This window comes from Gordionus sp. m RMFG-2023, chromosome 3 (assembly GCF_954871325.1).
Source record: "Gordionus sp. m RMFG-2023 chromosome 3, tfGorSpeb1-WG-v2, whole genome shotgun sequence".
In the NCBI taxonomy this organism is placed as follows: domain Eukaryota; kingdom Metazoa; phylum Nematomorpha; class Gordioida; order Chordodea; family Parachordodidae; genus Gordionus; species Gordionus sp. m RMFG-2023.
The window spans coordinates 39959682-39987261 of record NC_088777.1 but is presented as its reverse complement, the minus strand read 5'-3'; the positions used below and the strand labels follow the sequence as shown (position 1 = coordinate 39987261).

At 25.8% G+C, this 27580-nt stretch overlaps 1 protein-coding gene across 4 annotated transcripts; it reads left to right on the top strand.

Annotated features, from left to right (window-relative positions):
* Window positions 1-518: 518 nt before the first annotated feature.
* LOC135925651 (uncharacterized) lies at window positions 519-5576 on the top strand. Of its 4 annotated transcripts, none has more exons than XM_065461055.1 (10): window positions 519-847; window positions 889-916; window positions 959-1946; window positions 1989-2058; window positions 2098-2234; window positions 2283-2377; window positions 2424-2523; window positions 4707-4844; window positions 4893-5006; window positions 5052-5576. In XM_065461055.1, the coding sequence occupies exons 1-10, from the start codon at window positions 825-827 to the stop codon at window positions 5375-5377; spliced, it is 2019 nt and encodes a 672-aa protein (XP_065317127.1). In that variant the 5' UTR covers window positions 519-824; the 3' UTR covers window positions 5378-5576. The 4 variants fall into 4 exon arrangements, with proteins under 4 accessions (XP_065317127.1, XP_065317129.1, XP_065317126.1 ...); XM_065461057.1 differs by having other exon boundaries at window positions 4893-5240; window positions 5295-5574; XM_065461054.1 differs by having other exon boundaries at window positions 1989-2055; window positions 4893-5573.
* The last annotated feature ends 22004 nt before the right edge of the window (window positions 5577-27580 follow it).

Below are 27580 nucleotides of genomic sequence, written 5' to 3'. Positions count from 1 at the left end.
TTCGTGCTATCAGTTTCTTAAATTAAATGTATTTTTTTACTTCTGTGATAATTATGGATATTATAATATATCGATTAAATATTAATATTCTATTCTATAAAAGATTATATAATAAAATTTTGATTAATGATTTATAGAAATATTTTTATAATATATATTTTTAACTTGTTAATTTAAATGTTAATAAATTGTTGTCGCAGTTAATCAATTGTCCAATATTAATAATATTGAAAATAAAATTAATTAAAATAGATTATTATTAAACAAATCATCCATTCTATCGGGTGTATTATTACGCGTAATAAAAACCGTAATAAATATGGATATAAAATGAAGTATAAGTTGTAGATTGAAAAATATACTATAATTTCCATAATTAAAATGGTTATTACATAATAAGATTTAAGTTCAACCTAAATTATAACGACAAGGAATAATGTTGTTATTATAGAAATTAACAATGCTGCGCATGCTCACAAAAAAATAATACGCCACATGTAAGTTTTCCCCAATATTATTATCGCTTATTTTGTTAATTTTTGTTTTTTTTACAATTATTCAATTTTTATCATTATTCTTACTATCATTTTATTTCTACGCACTTATCGCGCTTTTTATAATCATTTAATATATTATGTATAATTTTGAGAATTCTTTACTGTGCTTAATATGTTAATTATTAAATTTGTAATCATTTCTCTATTAAAACCCTTAGTTAATCCTTAATATGATTGTATTTTTAATATTTATTATGAGAAAAAAGCATAAATTTAAGATCTTTTACTATATTATATTTTAGTGAGATGACCTGATTTTTGGATGGTATGGCTAATGGAGTTAATACAAAGTAATATATTGTAAATTGAGTTTAACTACCTTTATTTTAAGGTTGTCTGAATTGGTTAAAAGTTTAAATGTAAGATATTTTATTTGCTAAGTAATATAAAAGTTAATTTAGAATGACATTCAAGATCAAATATCAAATGAATATAAGGATTTAAGGCTTAATCACAAATCACCCATCCAAATTGTATCTAAATTAAATACTATGGGCTATGAAAATAATAAAATTCTAGAGCTAGAAAAGCAAGCTCATTCCTTAAAAAGAAAATGTAATTTGGAGCCTTTATGCACTCCACCCAAGCAATATACTCCATTAGTGTTGAATTCTACATTCAAATCACCATTAAATGGCTTGGGAAATTTTAATGGAAAAATTATTAATTTAAAAGAAAATGGTGTTAAAAATTTTTTACCAGATTATCAAAATTTTGATTGCACTGCTCATAAAATTACAATACTTAACAAATCTATCAATAATTATACCACTCTTCCAAATTTTAACATTACATCTTTATCAAACCTCATTCATTCAATTAATAGAAACAAGCCTATATCTGCATTATCAAATTCTCCCACAATAAATAGTTATCCTAAATCATATCCACACAACTACTTAATTCTCAACAATGTAACAGATTCTAATAAAGCGAAAGCAGTCACTAGTCAAATTAATCTTTTTAATCTAGCTAAGGGTACTTCTATAACACAACTTAATATTAACCAAGATGCTCAAGTTGCTATACTACAAACTGATAATGGCCCAGCTCTTGTAAATTTATCACAGCTTTCATTAATTAATAATTCAAAAATAAATTCTACATCTTTGAATAAGAATGAAGATACTTCAAATATTACCAATCATATTGATATTAAATTGCAAAATTTTACTTCTACAACAATTTCAAAATCTTTATATAATGAAACATATTCCAAAAATATTTGCAAATCAAATCCATTAAATTCAATCATAAAATTATCACAATTTAAAAATGTTTTAAAAACAAATACTAAAAATAAATTGACACCAAATCCAAGTGAATTGAATAATACCACACAATTTACTACTTCAAAATCTCTGGAAACATCTAAAAAATTTGTTAATGGTATAATCACAAATTTAATTATTTTTAAAAACCATTATATAGATTTTAAAACAAATCCATATTTACAATCACACTTTATTTCAGATGTCTATTGTAATTCCAAAAGAATGCAGTAAAAATTTTATAATTTTTTTTACACCAAATGTTTTAGTGTTCACTCACAATTTTTACATGATCAAAAGTGTGTTACAGAACCAAATAAATTAAAATTTTTAACTTTTAAAGAAGCTTGTCAAGGTTTAGTTCCTTACCATGTTTACAATTGTGATAACATCATATTAGATAGAAGTAAAACGTTTTTTTTACTTATTTTATATATCTTATTTATGAATAAAGATGAAAAAATATTTGACTGTCTAAATCATGGATTATCAATTAAGAAAAGCTCCTTATTATCAAAATATCAGCACCTTTTTTGGGAAAAATGTTTGGTAAAGATCATATCTATCATATAATGTATATATGAAATTTTTTTAGAAATCATCAAACACATTAGAAGATATTTTAATTGATAGGTTATGGCTTTCATCTGAAAAGGAAATTCTCTCCCAGGATAAAACCAACTGTGAACAAATAGGTATTTTAATTTTTGAAGGTTTATACAAAATACTGAGTTGTTAACAGTTCTTTATAAAAGGAGCAAGCTGTCTCCTTCTTTTACTCCATTCTAAATTTGAAAAAATTATAAAGGCTTGGTCTAGGGAAAAGAATTAATTTTCTTTTATAACAATTTTGTGAATAATGGAACTCTTAAATTACTTTTTAGTTTTTATAAAATTTTAATATAAATTATTTATATGAGAAACCCAAATGGTGTATCACTCACTGATTTGTATATATAATAAATTTAATATTATTTATATGATGCTGTAAACATTTCTAAAAAAAATTAAACTCATTCATTGACATAAATCAAACGCGTTTAATGTTCACTTTCCAAAAAAGGAACGTTTTCACTTTCGATCAAAACTATGAATAATCTTTAAAATTTCATTTAATATTAGTGCTGATAAGTAACGTCACAAAAATTATGAAAATCAATTGATGCTAAAAATAAATAAAAATTATTACAAAATATCTTATCCTATAATATATTATTTTTGTATAATTTTATTTATATAATTTATAGAAAATTTATATATATAATATTCAATTTTTCAACAAAAGCCAAGGATGCTCGTTCCTTTACAAGGTAACGGTAACGCGTTACTTTTTTTGACGTAACGAGTAGCGTGTTTTTTTTGAAGTAACGTTTACAGCACTATTTAATATAAATAAATGCCTTATATTTTTTAACACATTTTATATTAACCATGTTAATTAATTTGATATAAATATCATTACAGTGAATAAATAAATTTTTTTTATTAAAGAATTTCTTATTAATTTTTAATATATAAAATTTCTTATTAATTTTTAAAATATAAAATTTATTTATTTATGAAATATATAAATTTTTAAATTAAATTGTATTTAATAAAAATAAAACCCTTGAAAATAACTTATATAATAACGATTAGATTATAATTTAAAGGGTCACACTAAAAATATGTTATATCTAAGTTTATAATGTATAATATTTAATTATTTTTACTTTATATATCTATTTAATAAAATAATCATGTTTTAATATGCCTATGAAATGAAATATCACAATCCAAAAATTAATTAAAGGAAATTAAGATTTTCTAAAATTGAAGGAACATAAAAAGCTAGCGCGTTCACGTTCAACATGCGTCGAAAATAAAAGGAACGCCATATCATTTCAACAAGAACTTTTTTTTCGCGAACGCGTTTGTTTATAACATTTACTATATCTCATTGATACCCAATAATCTAACATTCATACAAGATAGTCTAAAAATTAATAAATATTTTAAATTCTTAAATCTCACTTAAATGATATACATATCAAATTATCTAAATATATTTAATATAAGATGCACTTAACCCGCCTTGAACCTAGATTTAAAAAGACAAAATTTAGAACGGTTCAAGAAAAATTTTAAACAAGTTAAGTTCTGTTTAGGTTCAAATAAAAATTCTAAAAACCTGGGTTTAGGTTATATTTGCCATTCTAATTCTAATTGTTAGGCTTGAGAAAAGTTGAGCTGAAAATTAATATATTTATTACTTAATAAATTGGAGGATTGTGGTAAGAAATTCCACCTTGTTGAAATATTTAAATTAACAAACTAATCTTTGGAGGAGAAGAATGCATATTAATCTAAGCTTTCTGATTTAAGGTCGCTGATCTATTATATATTATAGATTATATTCAGGTTATGTCCAATACAATAAAATAAAATGTTATTTTAATCGAAAAAAAGATGTACAAAACATATTTCAAGAAAAATATTTAAAAGTTTCAAATAAAATTTGTCAAAGTTTTAAAAAATTGTAGTTTTGGGCGCCTAAAATAAATAAGCTTTTTTAATCGAAAATTAAGTACATGTACATAACCATTTTTTGATATGTAAGTTTCTAAAATTTAATATACGATATCCTTAAACATTATGTAAGTTTCTAAAATTTAATATACGATATCCTTAAACATTATGAAAGTTTGGGAAATTTATTCGGAATACGAGGATTTGGGAACGCAAGGTAAATCCGATTTTTCACATTTAAAAATCTCCCTTTAAATAATTTAAAATCCTTACATGAGGATTGGATAAGTTGTTATTCCTGAAAATTATCACTTACATAATGAAACTTATTGATGTTTTAATTTATATGTATATTATGTATATATTTTAGGGCCTGAATATATAATAAACATCTTAACACCTGAAAAGATAACTCAAATATTATACCCTAACTTCAAACCCGCATTTCACGAAAATATTTTTACAACCCAAAACAACTTTGAAAAATCCAAAGATTTTATTTTTGAAGGTATATATTTCAAAAGTATAATAGTCAGGTTTTACATGCTTACATTAGGTAACACTTTTAATAACTACGCCAAAGTTTCGACTTCCAATGGCGCTAATGTGGAATGCGCACTAACAGACACCGCAATAAAGAGTATCCTAGATCATTCCATATTAGGACTTAGTAAATACCCTATATTTATCGATCCAAATATATCAAATTACCAAGATAATAATGATAATCAAATCCAAGAACTCGTATGCCCTTTGTCCGAAAATTATAACATATCTAAGAATGGAACAGATGATATTGAATTGATAAATGCCCTCAATTTAGTTGCACCTCAATTTAACTACGACGAAATGGAAAATTGGGACAAAAACGATGATTGTCAAATCCCATCATCACCCATTTATGGTTCTAATACTTCAAATATTTGTGATACTTACCATGATATATCTTCGAATATAGGTGATGCCGAGTCATCCCATTTGGATATGAATCTGTCTATAGATATGGCCCTAGAAGAAGCCGTTAATAGTATATTATTTTAAAGAGAGCTCAGAATTATATATTATATATTGACTCCGTTAAATGCAAAATATTATATTTTATTCAATTTTTCTCGATTCCAATTCACATACTGCATTGCATTTTGTTATTTATTAAACCCTATATTGTAAAATATTGAACTATCTAAATTTTATATAATTCATATAAATATTAGCAATAAATTACTCGTAATAAGTATCATCCTTTTTTTAAAAATATAATATAAAATATGCAAATTTATGTTGCTAACGTTCTAAAAATATAATTATAGAAATTAGTTAATTATGTTTAAAAGAAATCATACTTTCACTTTTTGTAGATAGCATAATAGAGATATATAAAATTTTTAAACTTTCAATAAAGATACCTAATCAATCGTTGATATGACTTTTATTTGTGATTTCGGAATGGAAATTTCTATATTTTAATCTTAAAAATGGGTGTATCATATCAGTTTAAAACTAATAATGTATATTGCATAATATAATTTTTAAGAGCAAATAAAATTTTCATTTTTTTAATGGTTTATCAATAACCGACCATTTTTTGGATGAGTCACTAGATAAATTTTTTATTAGTCATATTAGCTTAAATTTTTAATTATCGATCATATATAATTACAAATGTTTGTAAAATAAGCGAGACGATGACACATATATCTAGTGAAATTCTTAAATATTACTTCTTACTTTGCTAAGTTCATGTCTATATTTTCATGGGGAAAAACATTATTGTACAAAATAATTTATTATTTAAATTAATTTTATTTTTCTTATAATTTAAAATAGAATATAACCTTTTGAAATAGGAATACTTAACAATTCATGAGAACCTTTTATAATTTATGGGAAGGGGCGGGAGGTACTTCCTTTGGCTACGCGTCTTATGGAAATAGGAAAAAAAACTCCAGATAAAATAACCAAGAGGAAAAAAGCCCCTGAAAAATTTGAATAAAAATGTCAATTTTTTATCAAATTTGATGCTTATAAATAACACTTGAAATTTTTTTAAAATAACATAAGATTGTTTCAGGCCAAACCTCTTCACGAGATTTTCGAAGAGTAGCGGGGAGTTCTTAGGGATGCTTTATCATATTATATAAGGGGGGGGGGTAAAGTAAGAGGGGCTAGTTAGTGGGTGAGGTAAATGTGGATTCGATTTTTCCTTTGCTGATTTTTATTTCTTTTTTTGATAATTTTTATATTGATTTACTTTCATGAAGGAGTGGGGAATAGGGTGAACAACATTGTTTTCATATACACTAATATTTTAGTATACCATGGCAAAATATTGATAAATAAGTTTATAAGCTAGTGCCACAATCAAAAAATAAAAATTAATAATCAGTTAAAATAATGCTATAATTCCTGGTATTTATATTTAGACAATTAATCATTTGTATATAAAAAAATATTATTTTAATTTTATATTTACAAATATAATATTTAAATCATAAAATGTATATTTTATATCAGAGGCCTGCAGAGGCACCATTTGCACGGCCCGGCCCGGTTTTAAATTTTTTAGGCCCGGCCCGGATTTAAAAATTTAAGGCCCGGCCCGGATTTAAAAATTTCTGGCCCAGCTCGGAATTTTTTAAAATTATATTCGACCTGGTATATACAAAAATTCACCTATGAGGTATTATACCATATTTTTCAGCGAGTATTATCGCTTATTATATAAAAAATACATGTAAAAAGCTAATATTTTGAGAATATTATATTGAATTTATAAAAATTATAAAACTGTTATTTATAAAAATGGATATTTTGATCATATACTATATTTTATATTGCATTTATATAAATAAAAAAATGGTAATAATATTTTGAGCATATACTATATTTTATATTGCATTTTAAAAAAATACTAATATTTAATTTATAAAAATGGAAAATATTTTGAGAATATAATATATTGTATTTAATTTACTATTTAATTTATAAAATAAAAATAAATCGCTATTTAAAAAAATGCATGTATAATAAATAGTATTTTGGAAATATAATCTAATTGCACAATATTAATCAGAGACCTGCAGAGGTACCAATTGCACGGCCCGGCCCGGTTTTAAATTTTTTAGGCCCGGCCCGGATATTTAAAAAAAAATATTATGGCCCGGCCTGGATTTAAGACCCGGCCCGGATATTTTTTAAAAAAATTTTTTACGGCCCGGCCCGGATTTAAAAATTTCAGGCCCGGCTCGAAATTTTTTAAAATTATATTCGACCTGGTATATACAAAAATTCACCTATGAGGTATTTTACAATATTTTTCAGCGAGTATTATCGCTTATTATTTAAAAAATACATGTAAAAAGCTAATATTTTGAGAATATTATATTGAATTTATAAAAATTATAAAACTGTTATTTATAAAAATGGATATTTTGAGCATATATTATATTTTATATTGCATTTATAAAAATAAAACTAATATTCATAAAAATGGTAATAATATTTGTCATATACTATATTTTATATTACATTTTAAAAAAATAAAACTAATATTTAATTTATAAAAATGATAAATATTTTGAGAATATAATATATTGTATTTAATTTACTATTTAATTTATAAAATAAAAATAAATCGCTATTTAAAAAAATGCATGTATAATAAATAGTATTTTGAAAATATAATATAAATTTTTAACAAAAGAAGATAATTGTATTATATAATATTGTAAAAACAAATAATGAAAAATGTTGGATTAAAAACTTTCATGACTCAAGGTAAATATAATAAATGCAATAAATATTTGACAGTTTGCAAAGTAAAAAACCAGCATGATTGACGAAACCCTATACTCAAGAAAGATATTAAAAATTCACAAATTATCATGAAGAAAGAGAAGCATATCCACCTTTTCAGGTTGAAAATTACTTCTTCTTTCTTCAAGAATTCTCCCAGTAGTGGAAAAATTCCGCTCACAGCTTGCACTTAAAGCAGGAATTGCCAATTTTGCTAAAATTGGAAATTCGCTTTGATGAGCCGCCCACCACTCTAACAAATTATCCACCTTAAATGTTTCATCTATTTTTTTATTTATGTAATTATAATATTCATCATCGAGTATTGACATATTACCAGAATTACCATCGCCCCATTTGTCATAAAACGATTCAGTTTGTTTAACAACAGTCGTAATTTGACTGGTCGATGGTATTTCATTTACTTCCTGAGCCTCTTGTAATTTAATATAATCTTTTATATAGTTTTCCGTCATTTTGCGATCTGTCCCTGACTACATACGTAATTGCTTGAATTTGGGACAGAGAAAAAGAGAAATAAAATGATACTTGTGTAAAACAAATTTTTCAATTAAAAAATGATTTATATTAAGTAAAATCAATTTTATTTCTCCTTTTCGCTTTGAAAGGTATTACAAACTTTAAGAAGTGATATTCCTTTATTTGAATGTTTTGGTAAAATATATTCTAAAAATTTAGATATGAATTATAAAAAAATATATTAATAATACTTGAATATTGGGGCTTATTTAAGATATTCCTTTATTTGATTGTTTTGGTAAAATATGTTGTAAAAATTTAGATATGAATTGTAAAAAAATATATTAATACTTGAATAAATTTGCAGGAAATTAATAATTAGATCGATCTGTGGGTTGTTAGGTAGTGTTAACCATCACCCAATATTATATTAATCATAACTATAATATAATATAATCTTATAACCATTAACTCATAATGTAAATATTTTTATAAAAAATATTAAGGCCCGGCCCGGCCCAGGTTTAACAATCTTAGGCCCGGCCCGGATATATTTTTAAAAAATTTTTTTAGGCCCGGCCCGGATATGTTTAAAAAAATTTTATTTAGGCCCGGTCCGGGTATATTTAAAAAATTTAAAAAACGGCCCGGCCGGGTTTAGGGCCGGGCCTGCAGGTCTCTGATATTAATATAATTTATTTTATAATATAAATTTTTAACAAAAGAAGATAATTGTATTATATAATATTGTAAAAAAAAATAATGAAAAATGTTGGATTAAAAACTTTCATGACTCAAGGTAAATATAATAAATGCAATAAATATTTGACAGTTTGCAAAGTAAAAAACCAGCATGATTGACGAAACCCTATACTCAAGAAAGATATTAAAAATTCACAAATTATCATGAAGAAAGAGGAGCATATCTACCTTTTCAGGTTGAAGATTACTTCTTCTTTCTTCAACAATTCTCCCAGTAGTGGAAAAATTCCGCTCATAGCTTGCACTTAAAGCAGGATTTGCCAATTTTGCTAAAATTGGAAATTCGCTTTGATGAGCCGCCCACCACTCTAACAAATTATCCACCTTAAATGTTTCATCTATTTTTTTATTTATGTAATTATAATATTCATCATCGGGTATTGACATATTACCAGAATTACCATCGCCCCATTTGTCATAAAACGATTCAGTTTGTTTAACAACAGTCGTAATTTGACTGGTCGATGGTATTTCATTTACTTCCTGAGCCTCTTGTAATTTAATATAATCTTTTATATAGTTTTCCGTCATCTTGCGATCTGTCCCTGACAACATACGTAATTGCTTGAATTTGGGACAGAGAAAAAAAGAAATAAAATGATACTTGTGTAAAACAAATTTTTCAATTAAAAAATGCTTTATATTAAGTAAAATCAATTTTATTTCTCCTTTTTCGCTTTGTAAATTACCACTTTAAAAAGAGTACAAGAGTCCGACTGTAACTCAACAATAGCTCTGTTAAAATTCTCAAGAATTTTGACTAGATCCTGAAGGATCGGAAAGTCTATAATATAATACTTTTCCGATCCCCCATGTTCTTGAAGAACTTTTATAATTTCTTCATTTTGAGAATAAACCAAATTGAGCATATTGTATTTAGAGTTCCAGCGGACTTCTATATCTTGATAAAGGGCTTTCAAATGCTGGCATTTATTACTTTGTTTTAAATACCCCACTAATATTTTAGTATTATCTATTGTTGATTTTATTAATGGGGCATTACTTTCCAAATATTTGAAGTTAAATGAATTTCTTAAAATTGACAAAAACAATTTAATCGTTCATTTAACTCCAATGCTTTTATAATATTTTTACCTTGGTCTGTAACAAATATTATATTAATAAAATCGTTAGTGTTGAAATTAAAATTATGAAAATTTTTTAATAGTTCATCCTTAACTACTTTGCTAGTCTTTGACACTTCTTTAAATTTAGCGGTAAATAGGTTTCTCTTCACTAACTTCCAGTCATCTGATATATAGTGCATGTTAACTGTTATAAACGAGTTCTTTTTATGGTCATCGCACCATATATCAGTGGAAGCAGCCATAAATCGATTCTTGATTACTGGGGCAATAGTATCAACCAAAATGTTTCTTATTTTATTACATTTTTCTTTAAGGTGGCGTGATAGAGTGGTGGGATGTGAAATCAATGAGTTGATATCTATTTTACCATACTTTGCCCCAATATCGACTAGAGCCTGGCTGAATTCAAGAAACCCATTCCCAGCTTTCATTTCGAAAGGTCTAATATCTTTTGCGCAAAGTGTTAATGAATGATCTATAAATTTTTCTTTTAAATATTTTATATTACATTTATAGGTTGGTTTTTCAGGTGTAAAAAAAAATTCTTAATTTTCATGGATTTACCATCACATTTATGTCTTTTTAAATGTAATGTACCATGATAATTATAAGATAATATACTTGAACAATTCTTACATTGTACATAGCCAATGTTTTTTTTATTTTCATCTATGATGTTAAATTTAGCCCATATTTCAGATTTTAAATTATTATTTGTATATTTTTAATTTTATTAATTATATCATTAGTATTTTGTGCCATGATATTCCTTTATTTGATTGTTTTGGTAAATATTCTAAAAATTTAGATATGAATTATAAAAAAATATATTAATAGTACTTGAATATTGGGGCTTATTTAAGATATTCCTTTATTTGATTGTTTTGGTAAATATTCTAAAAATTTAGATATGAATTATAAAAACATATATTAATAATACTTGAATATTGGGGCTTATTTAAGATATTCCTTTATGGTAAATATTCTTAAAATTTAGATATGAATTATAAAAAAATATATTAATAATACTTGAATATTGGGGCTTATTTAAATATTCCTTTATTTGATTATTTTGGTAAATATTCTAAAAATTTATATATGAATTATAAAAAAATATATTAATAAAATACTTGTATATTGGGGCTTATTTAAGATATTCCTTTATTTGATTGTTTTGGTAAAATATATTCTAAAAATTTAGATATGAATTATAAAAAAATATATTAATAATACTTGAATATTGGGGCTTATTTAAGATATTCCTTTATTTGATTGTTTTGGTAAAATATGTTGTAAAAATTTAGATATGAATTATAAAGAAATATATTAATACTTTGAATAAATTTGCAGGAAATTAATAATTAGATCGATCTGTGGGTGTTAGGTAGTGTTAACCATCACCCAATATTATATTAATCATAACTATAATATAATATAATCTTATAACCATTAACTCATAATGTAAAAATTTTTATATAAAATATTAAGGCCCTGCCCGGCCCGTGTTTAACAATCTTTGGCCCGGCCCGGATATATTTAAAAAAAAATTTTTAGGCCCGGCCCGGATATGTTTAAAAAAATTTTTTTTAGGCCCGGCCCGGGTATATTTAAAAATTTAAAATACGGCCGGGCTTAGGGCCGGGCCTGCAGGTCTCTGTTTTATATAAAAAATCAATTGAACTAATTCATCATGAAAAAGTCGTATTTAAAGGTTACTCATATAGGGATGCAAATTTCCATAAATTTGGGGGAAAACGGAAAATTTCCTTTAAAAAATTATTTTAGAGGCTAATATTGGTTTTTTCATGTTTTATTAAAAATATATGGACTATCTAAACAAGAATTACTTAATTTGTTATCTTTGTTTGAAGATGAAAACGATTCCATATTTCTAAAATCGAACAGTATGTTATTTGTTTCACAACATCTTAGGTATCCAAAAAATCGGTTTATAACATTTAATCCCTTATCAATTCTCTTTAAAATAAAATCCGCTGAGATCGCCTTTATATGAATGAATGCTTGAGGAGTGTTGTATGATTTGTCCACTTCCACTTAATTTATTTGTGTAGAACTGAATTTGGGTAATTCCATACCAAATCGAGAACTTTTCTACCCGACCTTTTTAATTTCGATAAAATTTTGTATGCTGAGAGAATATCATTTGAAAGCGTCGAATCTAAAATTTTAGCTTCCTAGTACTCATAGTTCCAGAGATATCAATGGTCAAAAGTGCCAAAAATGACCTTTTTTCGAAAAATACGATTTTTTGAAATTGAGCTAAGTTAAAAAATAATGATTTTAATATAAGTTATGTGTCATTTTATAACTCTATTAAAGGCCTTTTATTAAATATTAAAGATTTTTTTAAAATAATATTGTTGCGGTTTTTATTTACGTTATAAATTTTAAACATAAAAATTCCAGGTGTTTCGCTTTCCAAATTTTTTTGAATTTAATATTTTCTTATTCTTTAACCTTATATCTATTCATAAAAAAATTTAAACTTGGGACAACCATGGGTTTTTTAGTTATTACGATTTAAAAAATCAAAAAATAAATATTTTTTTCTATCTCTTTAACCTTTAATTTTACTAGGCCGGGCCTTTTTTTAAAAAAAAATCGGGTTCTGTCTAGGTCGGGCCTAATATTTTTAAAAATTTCGTTGGATTTTTTTAAAAATATATCAAAATTTATCAATTTTAATGTTGAATTTTTTTGTAAAATAAAAATATTTAATTATATTTATAGAAATTAGAGGCCATATGACATATATCTTTTATTTTGGGAATAATAAATGTAAAAAAATTATTTCTATATAAATAAATTCGGGTCCGGGCCGAACCAGCAAAATTTTTTTAAAAACTTCGGGCCGGGCTTAAAAATTAGACCCGATGTAGATCACTACTCCTTATCCTTATTTCAGTTATTATTAAAAATTTTAAATATAAAATTCCTTCCGATCAGTATTAAGAAAATGAAGCGTACATACAAAAACAAAACACAATTATGATACATGAACCAAGATGAAATAATATTTTTCTAAAATATGATAAAAATCCTGAATATTTGATCAAAAAAAACAAATAGAAATTGGGAAATCTATAGGGGATGTAACATTTAGAATTATTTAATTTAAGAATTTAGAAGGATTGAGAGATTAGAACCGTTGTCAAATAAAGAAAGTGGTTAGAATAACATGATACTAAATCAGACTAATATCCTCGTTAGAACTAAAATGATACTAAATCAGACTAATATCCTCGATTATATATATTTTTCTATAATATTCGTCAAATCAGAAAAGTTAGAACTAAAATGATACTAACTCTTTATTAAATAATAAGTTAAAAATATAATCAAACTAAATTAATTAAAAATAATAAAAAATTAAAAATTATAATTAAGTTCGTAAAATCATGATCTATTTTTATACAAATATCCTCGAATATATATATACTTTTCTATAATTCATGAACTTTCTTTAATTTGAATAATCATTCTTTTTTATTCCTCTTTCTTTAAATCATTTGCATTCGAAATTTAATTCTTTTTTCTTGAGTAGATTTGAATATCCTTCGGCTTTGTAATTTGGTTTAACAATTACAACACCCTTCCACTTAGATTAGTCCCACCATTCTGCGAGTAAGACATGGTTCCCGATACATTCTTCTAGCTCCTTTAATTATATCTCGTTTTACTCCCACATTATCCTAGTCTTTGCTTGTTTCTAACGGTTTCTAGTAACTAATGACGGTAAACCACTGACGATAATTTGTCTGCGAGTAACGATGGTTTCCACGACTTCTTGTTCGATTTTTTATCTTTAAATTTTTGATAAGCAATTGGCTATAATTTGTCAACGATTAACGATAGCATCCTGGTCTTCTTGTCAATATATCTTGCCTTAAGATCTCTTATACGATAATGATTTCTTGTATCTTTTGATCCAAAATAAAAATCCGATCTCTAATTGAGCTCGATTGCGGCATAAATTTTCTAATGACGAAAAGCCGTTTCTCTTTATGAAGATTTTTTGGTTAATCAACAACCTGATATTTTGCTAAATATTATCAACTTAAATAACAGTCAACCATATATCTTTAATAAAAATTTATAACGAATTTCTTTTAGCTACATCGATCACTTGTACGTATAACGATCTCTTGTGACGCATTCTTTTTAGCTAAACGACTAATTCTCCGAAATACGACCATTAATATTGATACCATTGTTTTATTGCTCTCATTCTTTGTCTTAGTGTCGATGGTCATCTCATACATCCCCTTCCCCCTTTATTTAGAATCTCTTTTCAGAGTTAATTAGACTGACTTTTGATCTTCTAAAGCCTGGATCAATCGCTGTAAGGCACCTCTGTACCAATATGGTATTGATATTTATATTGCTGAGGCTAGTGGGAGAGTTAATTAGACTGAATTGTTGAAATTGCCCTGTCGCCTCCACTCTCCAACATCATTGTAACATTTTGAATATTTAGAATAAGAATTTAGAAGGATTGGGTGATTATAATCGTTGTCAAATAAGAAAGGTTAGAAAAAAATGATACTAAATCAGACTAATATCCTCGTTAGAACTAAAATGATACTAAATCAGACTAATATCCTCGATTATATATACTTTTCTATAATATTCGTCCAATAATAAACGTTAGAACTAAAATGATACTAAATCTTTATTAAATAATATGATAAAAATATAATCAAACTAAATTAATTAAAAAAATATTAAAATAATAAAAAATTAAAATTAAAAATTATAATTAAGTTCGTAAAATCATGATCTATTTTTATACAAATATCCTCGAATATATATATACTTTTCTATAATTCATGAACTTTCTTTAATTTGAATAATCATTCTTTTTTATTCCTCTTTCTTTAAATCATTTGCATTCGAAATTTAATTCTTTTTTCTTGAGTAGATTTGAATATCCTTCGGCTTTGTAATTTGGTTACAACAGGGGAGATTTCGAAGTACGGGAAATTTTCCCATGTTACATCTCTACTCATATCCATCCATAAAAAATGCTTAAACAAGATAAGATGGCGCTGCTCAAAGTATTCATCTTTTAAATGCCGAGCAATATTATCAAAACTTCAAAATCAAGACCCGGTAATTGAAACAGCTCATACTCATCCGTCAAATATTGTTGAACTAGTAACAATGCAATCCGTTTCTAGCATGAAAAAGCGATGTGCAAACTCTTTAGCAAAACTTCTACAAATTTATTCAGAGGAAGTAGTAAAATTAGAATAAAGCATCCAGTCACACATGTTATAGGATGAGTTAATCAAAATAACTAAATAATTATAGGCAAAGCACAACTCTACAAACAGTTATTGGAGGTATTAATTTAAATTATTCTTATCTTGTTTAAGCATTTTTTTATGGAAGGTGTAACCTTCAAATACGATTTTCCAGGACGAATCAGAGCTTTTAAAAATAATCTAATTCATTTATAAAAGAATATTTACCTTGACCTAAATATTATATTTGTAATATTATAATTAAAATACTAATTTGTCTATCCTTATAATGATGAGTGTATCCATTATAATTCAAAAAAAGTATCATATTATTTGGTCTTAAGTAAATTTGATAAACATGAATCCCACATGATTCTATCTGATCTTTGGTAGAAAAGAGAGGTACATGCTTTAAATACAATGGGTCATTTTGTATCAATAAATCTGACCTCAATTCACATGCCAGATGGTGATGGTTTATTATAAAATTTGTCAACCATCCACTTTAATTAATTATTTCAGAATATATTTTTGTAGATGCATACTCCTAAAATCTATATTAGGGATAAATGTACTTAGGGTCTTTAATTTAAAAAGAAATGATTTATCACTCTCCGCGGTTCAATTAGCCCCGGATTTCCCTATTATATAATTTTTAAGGTTGTGAAAACTTTTTTTTTAAAATTATTTTAACTGTCATAAAATTAATATGAGAACCTAACTTTTTTTAAATTTAGGGTCCATTAAATTTTTTTAAAATTTATTCTAATGATATTTGGAAGATATCACAATAATTCGTTCTGAACTACAAATATAATATTATTCTTAAAATTGTTTATTATGATGATAAATTATTTTTATGGTGAATACTAAATAATAAAATTAATTTGAAAATAGCTGATGTTTCTATTACTTTAACTAAACTTTATAAGTCCATATTTTTCTGGACCCCGAACCTGATTCAGGGATTTTTAACCAAACCCAAACCTGAACCCCTTTTTTAGATCGAGGAGTCAACCCAGAATATAATAAATAAAATGTTTCAAATTTTATGGATAATTTCATACCAAAATAGTGTTAAGAGGTGTTTTTTGACGCTTAAATATATATTAATAGCACCTCCCAAACTTAAAAGATAATATTTTAAAGAATGTGTTAATTACTACTTAGATTTAATAACGGATATAATAAGGATTAATTAATAAAAAATGGTATATAAAGAAAAATAAAATTAGTTTCTGAAACGTGGAACTAGAATGGAACATAATTTTTTGTCAGAATAAGAGCCCAAAAATTCCATTCTTCCAGGTCCCTGATGTCTAACGAGTCTAGCCTACCTAGATGCCGCTATCCTTGACGAGCCAAAACCTAAACTACCTAAAGTAAGATTGACAAAAATCATGATTTAAAAAAAATTTGATTTTTTTATTATAATCATAACTATTATTTAAAGAATTATTAATTTTTCTGGTAAAATGTTTTACCTTAGTATTACTCTGCAAGTATACTATGAAATATTAATCAAAAATAATTTCCCCAATAATTTTTGAAAAAATTATTAAAAACAACCCCCCCCCCCTCCTAATAATAATACATTATGGCGTTTTTTACGGGAATTATCTTCCGCTTACTATAAATAATAAGGCTTTAATATTTGTTTCCTTATTCATATTCAATTTTAATTTTGGAATGGGTGTCATTCATATTCGTTAAATACGATTTAAAATTGTTGAAACTATCTTCTAAACCCGAACTATGTTTTAAATTTATCAATGAGCCCGAATAGCAATGGAACATGAAAGATTTTTATATCCTATTACACTTTTTTTATTTATCTTAGTACACGGCAGTCTCCATTTTGAATGCAGCAGACCTAGACCGCTTAGAAATACCATTAAAATAAATAATATTATTTTAAAATCTTATAATAATTTAATGATTGATATTATAGGTAAAATTATAGTAACTGGCGCGTAGTAGAAATTTCTACGGGAGGGGATAATTTTTTTATATTGAAATGATTTTTTTTGGAGGATTAAAAATTTATTAGAATTAATAAAATTTATTCTAATAATTTCGAACACAAATAATAAAATATAGGAAAATACAAAATATTAAGAGCGAATATAATACGGTTAAAAAATATTATAGCTATATAAAACTGGTAATTAAATCACAATAGAAATATAAAATTAAACATTTTCTAATGATTTAAAAAGTTAGTCAAAAATATCGTTCGTAAATGAAAATTTAATATTGATAATATGTTTATTGTTGGGGATTAGATCACGATGAGTAAACCAAGTTTATTCAATCAATTTTTAGATGTCAAGATTTTGATGTATGTTTTTATTTTCTGTATAATGGAGAATAGGTCCACTTTGTGCTTGTACCAATTGGTACTATGCCAAAATATACAATAATTTATATATTTTAAAGTATACAATGCTTCTACTGTATTTCTTGGAGGATTTTCTACAAAAATGAATCTTTTAACTATTTAAATTCTGAAATTAATTGGCCTTCAGATACATTTATATCCTTTGAATAAAATTTTTTAATAATTAATTTTTCATCAAGATTTGATATATGCTCAGATCAGAGGGAGTTATGAGATATAGTATTTGTAAATTGGATAGAGCCATATGATAAATAACAAATCTTTCATTTATTTGAGTCAAAATTAACAAAAATGGGATAAAACGGTTATTTTATAATGATCCTCAATTGAGTCCAGTTAATATTGGTCAAATATAATTTCTCTTTCACCCAATCAATCATATAAATCTCGAAAAATTCCTGGCCAGCGATATAATAATATTCGCGACCTCATAACTTCAGCCATATTCATTTTTTGAAAAATATTTCATATAATTGTGTAATAAATAATCTATTAATACATTTCAATGAAAAAATTGAAATATGTGTTTCAGGTTATTTTGATATTTCTCCAAGGGTATACAAATTAGGCGATTCTAGATCCAAAAAATGATGTAACAGCTTGATGTTGTGGCTCCCTCTTGTTGTGCAGGCTTTTTGCAGTTTCTTTTTTACTGTAGCGCAAGAAGTCTCAGAAATAATTATATCAAAAAATTCTGTCTATTTGGATATCTGTGACTAGACGCCTGCATAATACCAAATAATTTTAAAAATAATAGCAATAGAACATGGAAATTTTTATATCTTTATTCAATTTTTATCTAGCTTAGGAAAATTCCAAGCTAGATCTGGCCCATTCAATAAATTTATGTTTACAGGTGAGATAATATATAAAGTACAACCAATCATTTAATTTAGATAATCATCATCAGTAAAAAGGGTATCATATGGAGTAGTTCATTCCAATTAGGAATCGTTGGAAAATAAAAATGCAGGGAAATGGTTTTTTAAAATTTAAATATTAAATTCAAAAAGTTGCTGTTGTTTTTGAACAGAAACTCATTATGAAAGCACATAATTCATGAACAACTTATATATTTTTTTCCCATTCAATTGGAGCATTTTACCATTCTTTTAAATAAATTCCATTTAAAATAAACATTTATTAAAAAATACAATTTTTACACTAAATAATTAATATTTAAATTTTAAAAAAATTATTATTTTATTAATTAAAGGGTGAAAATATTTTATCTTGAATTGATATTGATAGAATACAATTTAATAATTTATTTTCTTTTAATCATTCATTCAAAAAATCATTTATAAAAAGTAAATATTCATCAATAAAATATGTTCTTTCCAAGTTCCAATTAATTATGCACATTATTTACATTTTTTAATCACTATTTTTTATACTAATGAACAAATTTTCTGTTAATGCTTTCAAGATTTACACAATGATGGTGGTTTTAGAAAAGAAAATTATTTAACACTACTCTTTTAATATTTCTGATTCTTTATTACTTTCCAAATCTAAACAAATGTATCCTCGTAAAAAATAAGTATTAGAGTATTATTTTCTATAAAAAATCATACTTTCTTATTGAAAAATAAATTTATAGTATCCTTCTATTAAAAAAAATAGATTATTTCCATTATTATATAATATATTTTATGCAGTGCCATTGAGGTAAATTATTTTAAGTAAATAAATTGGAGATTTTTAAATAATTTTATAGATATTAACTTAATATTATTAAGCTTATTTTTATTGAATAAATTATAAGTTAAAAGTTTAGAATATTTTTTAATAAATGTTGGTTTTAAATTGGGATTTGTTCGAAAGAATGTTAAAAATAGGGGTAATGACATTTTTTATTTTTTTTATATGGTATTCGAATTGGATAGGAACAAAAGTTGTTTGAAAACAACTGCAAACTCTGTATATCTATGGTTTCATTTGTTAATGATATCATTAGTAAATCTAAAATATTAGATAATTTCTCAGTACATTGAAATTAGAATTAACAATAATCAATAAAATTAATTAAAAAAATTTCTAATAAATAATGATTACTAGTCCAATAGTATTTTTTATCCTAAAAAAAATTTTATTTGGGCTAATATTAGTCTTTGTCTATTGCTATTCGTCCAAATATAATATATTAAATAGTATTTAAAATATTGATTTCAATCTAGTGTTGTTAAACGATCATTTTGAGCCGATTTTTAAAAACGGTTAACTCAATATTTTATTAGAGAAATTATTATGCAAGACTTATTTTGCTCATAGGTGGCACAAAGGTTTGAACATCGATTAACGAAATCTCGAGGCTTAGACAATATTTTTCTGGATAAAATATCAAATTAGCCGTTTTTAAAAATCTCGAGCAGTTTAACAACACTATTTCAATCATTGAAATTTTAAAAAAATTGAATGATTTAAATATCTATTTTAATCAAATTAATTTTTACTAGTCACCTCTAGCGTGAGGGCATATTCTTAATTCAATGTCACACTATCCAGCGTCTATATAGACAGGGAAAAGTTCGCTTCCAATTATTTTTTTTTGGGGGGGGGGGGAGGGTAAGGGTAGGCCTTTCATGGTTAGGATAAATTAATTGGGGGATTATCTATTAAATTTTTAGGTGAAATAGGGCAAAATGTATTGTTAAAATTATAATTATAGATCTATTATAATACAATTATTACTAAATTTTGAAAAATTACCATAGAAGAGGGATATTTTATTTTAAATTTAGGAGTATAGCCGTTGATGGCAATATCCTTCAAATACTTTACTATGATGCTCTTTTTATTCTTTTTAAAATGAATTCAAATATTAAATTTTTACAAAAATGATAAAGTGATCTTTGCAATTTTTTTTGATGTAATAAATATAATCAAATATGCTATTTCGAAATTAATACACTGTTAGAATAAATAACTTTATCAAATAAAATATATGTAAATTACAACATTAAACATTAGCCAAATCTATATATTGAATAAAATCATAGACAATATTTGGAATAAAACTTCCTATTATTTATTTAAGTTTAATTTTATAAGGGTTAAACATTCTCAGCAAACTCATTTTCATGCCAAACCTATAATTATGAATTTTTTGTAAATGAGGAGTTTTTATATATGTCTATAAAATATCGCTTTGCATTCGCAATATTTTAATATTTAGTAGTAAGGCATTATTAATTTATATTTTTATGAAGGAAATGCCATTTAAAAAAGTATAATTATAGAAATATCGGCGCCAAAGGCAGAAGAAATTTTTTTAGGGGTATAGGTGAAGGTTTTTGAGAGGGGTTTGCATCGAAAAAATCCTATAATATAGACGCTAACTGATCTATCTCACCTTGCTAAAATTAAGATCTTAAATGCAATTAACTTTAATAAAAAGTAAAGACTTTTTACAAGGCCTCACATGTCCGCCCCATTGATTAACAATACCAAGTTAAACTTTCAGTAACGCCAAGCGCTCTTTTGACCAATCTTTTTATACAAAATTATCCTCGGCAAACATCCTTAAAAGTAATTTGTATGATCTTTGGGCCTAGTATAATAGCCTTTAGAAATGAATGTAGGGATTCGTCTAATAGCTATATTCTCCCTAATTCTCAGAATTCCTTCTAAAATAATAAGCAGTGGAATTGCCTCGCCTTTTGTTCATTCTTAAAACCCCACCAATACCACTTTGGAATCAAAAAACTGGGAAATAGTCTGTCTCCCACTCTACTCATATTTTTCTTGAAAAATATCGTCCCCTTCCCTCTGCCATTTTTACCTTTTCTCTACCTTCTATATTCACTGCAGGCACCCGCCCCCCTCAAAAACTTATACTGACCCACTAAAACCTGCCACCTTTGGCGGCGATATTCCCGCATTATGAATTGCAAGTTTTTAATTACAATGGTACTTCTATTATATTTTTAGAAATAAGTTTTGTTTGAGTATAATGATTATGATTGTAATGCAATTTATACATATGGTCGATGTTTAAAAATTTTACTGACAAGAAGGCGTAAGGTTTCTAATTTGTCATCTCTCATGCAGAATGAACTTTCATCAGCTGAGGATTAGGTAAAATATGGGAAATAATTAAGTCAGATGAAAACTGTGAAGAAATAAAGGCAGCTAAACTATTGATTTTTGGAGACCGAATCCAATGTCAAACCTATTTGGGAGAGTAGTCTGCTGCCAAGCAAGTTGTGAAAATTTAAAACTAAGGATTTTCTCTATAGAAAATTTAATCTCCACCTCGTAAAAGTTATGAATGGATTATTTAAATAAAAGGGAGGGGACCGAAACCCAATTTAAGAAATTAGAAAACGGTTTTAGGCTATGAAAAATGCGTGATGGTGAAATAAGGGATGCAAAACGGGAGCCTTCTCCTTTAGGAATGATGAAAAATTGTTGATAAAAGATATATAAATAATTGTCTCTCTGTAGTGATTAGCTACCGAACACGAATTGATAGACAAGAATAATCAATCCCCATCATATGGTTTTGGAGGTAGAGGAAAGTTCGAGAATGATTGCTGCCGGGGTTTATGGAATGGAATTAGGAGCTTAAGATTTTTTTTATTATGATGTTGTTATTGGTAATATGATTAATATAATTTGTATAAATGGTTAATTTGATTACAATAAAGATTTAAATGAAGTCCAATTTATATATATGCTACAGATTGGAGACGTTATGGAATCCACCTGATTAAATGAAATTTATTAGGTTGAAGTATGAACTATTTTTTATATGTGATATTCTGAGAAATATTGAATTAAATTTAGGATAAAGATATAAATGTGAATCAGAATTTAGACAATGAATAAATTAATATTGTAATTAATGAATTATAATTATGTAATGGTTCTGATATTAAATGGATTATTATAGATGCTGACAAAGAAAAATTGGATGATGAATGAATTGACAAACGGAAGAAAATAAGAAATAGTTAATTTGGTACAAGTGAGGAATGTTGTAATAATTATTGGATTTTGGAGCCATCTGGCATAGTGTTGTTAAACGGCTCGATTTAAGCCGATTTTTAAAAACGGCTAATTCAATATTTTAGCTAGAATGATATTGTCTAAGCCTCGAGATTTCATTAATAGATCTTCAAACCTTTGTCTATCTATGAGCAAAATCTTAAGTCTTGCATAATATTTTTCTGGCTAAAATGTTGAATTAGCCGTTTCTAAAAATCGGCTCAAAATGAGTCGTTTAACAACACAAATCTGGCATGAACAAAGGGATGAGTAGATTCAAATATTATCGTGAGATTATGAATAATTTGTAATAATAATTAGTTGAAATAATGTTGATATGAAATTAATTTTGGGAAATTGATGACTCAGTAAAAATGGAACATTATGGGAAATAATTTTGTATAATGATATTTACATGGCAATTTGATTTATAGATTATGATTAAGAATCTATGATAATTTAGACATTGTGGAATAGGTTGCTGATAAAAGAACCAGCAATTTGGACATTGGGAAAAATATTACTGATAAGAGAACCTAGTTAATTTGGACATTGAGAAAAAGGTTTCTGATAAAAGAATCTGACTAATTAAACATAATTATAAAAATTACGATGGGACTATTATATATCAGAGGTTTGTGACTGCACGATAGTATATTGGATTGGAAAAAGAAGGTGGGAGAGAGATGTAGTGATTAGCTACCGAACACAGGGATTGATAGACAAGAATAATAAAATCATATCATATGGTTTTGGAGATGGAGGAAATGGAGAATGATTGTATGGAAGATGAGGATGTTTATATTTTTTATGATTGTATTATTATGAAATTATGATGCTATTAGGATTAATTATGATAAATATAATTTGTATAAATTGTTTATTTGATTACTTTAAAGATTTACATGAAATCCAAGTTATATATATAATATATTATATTCCCCCAAATAATATATGAGAATAGCAAGTCAATGGTCTTAGGGAAATTTTTATTATTTAAGCTCCAAACTGTTGATTATTATTGTTATGGAATACCAAATATCTAAGACAAATAACGATGACCTAAACAATAAAGAGCACATTCTAGGGGATTACCTAGCTGAATTAGATTTGATGATTAGATATATAGATAACCATTATTAATACATTATGAATATTCCAGAATATCTTTGATGAAACAGGACGCAAATCGACTTCGTTTAAGAAATTAAAAACATTTATAAAATCAAGTTTAATTAAGAGAATGTCTTGATTAAGGTTAATAAATATTCTAATTAGAATCACTTCAGCCACCCTTCACATCAAAACCAAAGTTCAAAAACGACGACAGACGATTTTTGATCGGAGAACAGATTATTTTGGAAGCATTCCTGTATTGGAATGTTAACATAACTATTGGAGGCATTCCTCCATTACGTTTCTTAAGGGCAATTAATATTTAACTATTGTAATATCGGATTCACCCAAAAGGATTTTGCTGAAAGAATGTAATATTGGCTAAACTTCCTATTATGGCAATTTTCATTACCTATAGAGAAGATGGGCGAAATTTATATAGTTTTCTGGCGGAATTTCTTTGAAAGACCTTAGAGCTACATCTTCCTCAGTAAAATTAATGGGATTATTGCATTAATCAGAATTTTAAAGAATAAATTCAAAAGTTATTGTCAAATTTATTATGCTCAAATGTTTAGGTTTAACTTTAATCCAAATTAACAAGGATATATTCAAACAAAAACAGGTATTTTTTAGAAAAATAATAAAAAATTTAAAATTAGAATCTATCTAGTTCATTCCAATCGCATTCATTTTAAGTATATGCTCAATTTTGGAAATGGGAAAAATGCATATAGTGATCTACATTATTTAGTCAAAAAACGCCAACTGATATAAATTTTTTTAAATTTATTAAGTGCAAGACAATTTTGAATTCCGTTTAATAAGATTTTAGACCAGCAAAGATGAACAAATAATTCGAGGAATGCTATTTGCAAGCTTTTATCTAAATTTTAAATGTGATTTCTTTTATATGTTGAGTATTCAATTTTTATATTGAAAAATAATTTAAGCAAGATGAGTATTTATTGACCCATTTTTAACTATGATTTAACCCACATCTCTCTAAGACCTTTCAATTTGTAATTTGTTATAAAATATAATATTATATTCTTAGCATCTATATAAAAGAGCAGTGGCGTCGCTAGGATGGGGCGCGCAGGGGCTCGAGCCCCCTGGAAAATTTGAATAGCCCCCTAAAGCAAAAAATTTTTTTTAATGGAATCTTAACCCCTTGAACTTAAAAATTTTTTTTGATTGCCCCTGAAAGATTTCTTTTATAATTCTATTAAGTAAAATATATATTTAATTTTATTATTTAAAAATAATAAGACTATCTATATATTTATTAAATGAATACTATTTTAAATATTAGATTAAATTAATACATATAAATTATATTTTCACTATGACAGCTAGCAATCAAATTTTGTGAGAATATCAATATAACTCACTAAATATTCATTTAGCATTAACAGTTGAAGCTTAATGGACTATTATTATTTAAATTATTTTATAAACCTATAAAAAATATTGTAATTAGCAGAGTTCAAAATGACTAATCAACTGTATATTTATTTTTAATTTTTATTATACCTATTCCTAAAGATATTTTTAAGGTCCAAATAAGTATAATAAAAAGTAAGTAGACATATAGTTTATAATCCTCTATTATATACAATTGTTTATAAAATATTAGATAAAATGCCACTGTATTTGACAGTTATAATATATTACAGCTAATATTATAATGAATTTTATTAATAAATGCTTTTGATAATAAATATAGTAACAATTTGCTTTCAAGTATTAAACGCCATCTATTTACTTATAAATAATTTTAAAAATTAAACATTTTATTATTCATTCTACAATAGATATAATAAATTTGATATCTTTTTTTTCTTTTTTACGTTAGGAAAACTATTTTTTTCTTTTTCAAAAAACAATTTTGAGTTAAATTTTTAATACAAGTATATTTTTGATATTTTTACAAACTACTATTATTTTAAGATATAATATACCAACTAGTGGTGGTGCGACAATATATAAAATCTTAATTGTTTCATCATATCATTCTGGTCCTTATTTTATAGTTCCAAAATGTTTCATTTCTAATATGGCACCCTTGCCGTGTAAATAACTCAAGGCTTCAATATATTTGCACAATTATTTCTTCCAAAAATTTTTAGTGTTTTTATATTATCAATTTATTCAACATAATAAATTCTGATACTAGTTTACATCGTGAGTGTCATGGCTATTACTGCAAATTAACTAGCATCAATTATTTGTGCTGCTATATAATTTAAGATTATTACTACAACAGCTGAGAGCATATGATTGCATATTTTAGATAAACAATAATGGTCAACTGTGCAGTCGTTTATATATTATATATCATTAAATGAATGATAATCTTTTAGAAATTTAAGATCTCACAATAATTTTCTCGATTAATTATCTAGCTACCATCATGTCATCTAAAAGGAAGTGCTAACCACTTAATAGTTTTATGATTTGGATTGGTCGTTTATACTCTCTTCTTCAAGAATTGTTGATTTGGTTTAGGCCTATAAATTTTTCCTTATTAGTCCATTCTATAAATGTATTAAATGGTAACAGAGAGTTATATTAGTTTGATAACCATTTGTTAATGTAAGTTGCTAAGAATTATATTATTGCATAATGTGGTTTCTAAAAACTATTATCAATTTATCACTTGTAATTCTTTATACGCAAATTTTTTTTATATTAACAATCGAAAATATATGATACTGTAATAAATAGATTTTGTATTAAAAAAAATTTATTTTTAGAAATGTCTTGTATTGTTTTAATTATTAATATTCCAGTTTATTTTGTATGCATAAAATGAGAATTAAAATTCAGAATAATTGTTCAGAGTTAACAAATTTAAAAAAAATGTAATATATTAATATAAAACCCGGCCGAAGGCCGGACAAAAGAGGGCCGAAGGCCCGCAAATATATGGGCATGGGGAGGGAGCGAAGCCCCCTTGGAATTTTTTTAGTTGAGCCCCCCGAGATTGTAAAATCTAGCGACGCCCCAAAAGAGATAAATATTCAACAGCTTTGGGTTTACCCCCCTCCTTTCCCCCCCCTCCCCACATAATTTCTGAAATTTTGAATTTTAAAAAATGTAACATATCTTATGGGTATCAAATTAAAACCAGCCTCTTAGTGAAGTTAGAATTCTATAGTAATAGAAATTATTTATGTTTTTTATGTGTTATGGGTCTTTTTATAGAATATCGAGGGGGAAGGAGGGTCTTAGTCAATATATGATTATATATTATAATGGAATTGTTTAATATTTAGTGATCGGGAAGGCCTCAACCTCATTAGATGGGTGTCTCAGTGGCTCTCTTAAAATAAGATTG

Coding starts and splice junctions, on each gene's coding strand:
- LOC135925651 (XM_065461053.1), top strand. CDS start 825: ATGGCTAATGGAGTTAATACAAA. Junction 917..958: donor AATTGGTTAAAAGTTTAAAT/GTAAGATATTTT, acceptor AAGTTAATTTAG/AATGACATTCAAGATCAAAT. Junction 2,235..2,282: donor TAACATCATATTAGATAGAA/GTAAAACGTTTT, acceptor TTATGAATAAAG/ATGAAAAAATATTTGACTGT.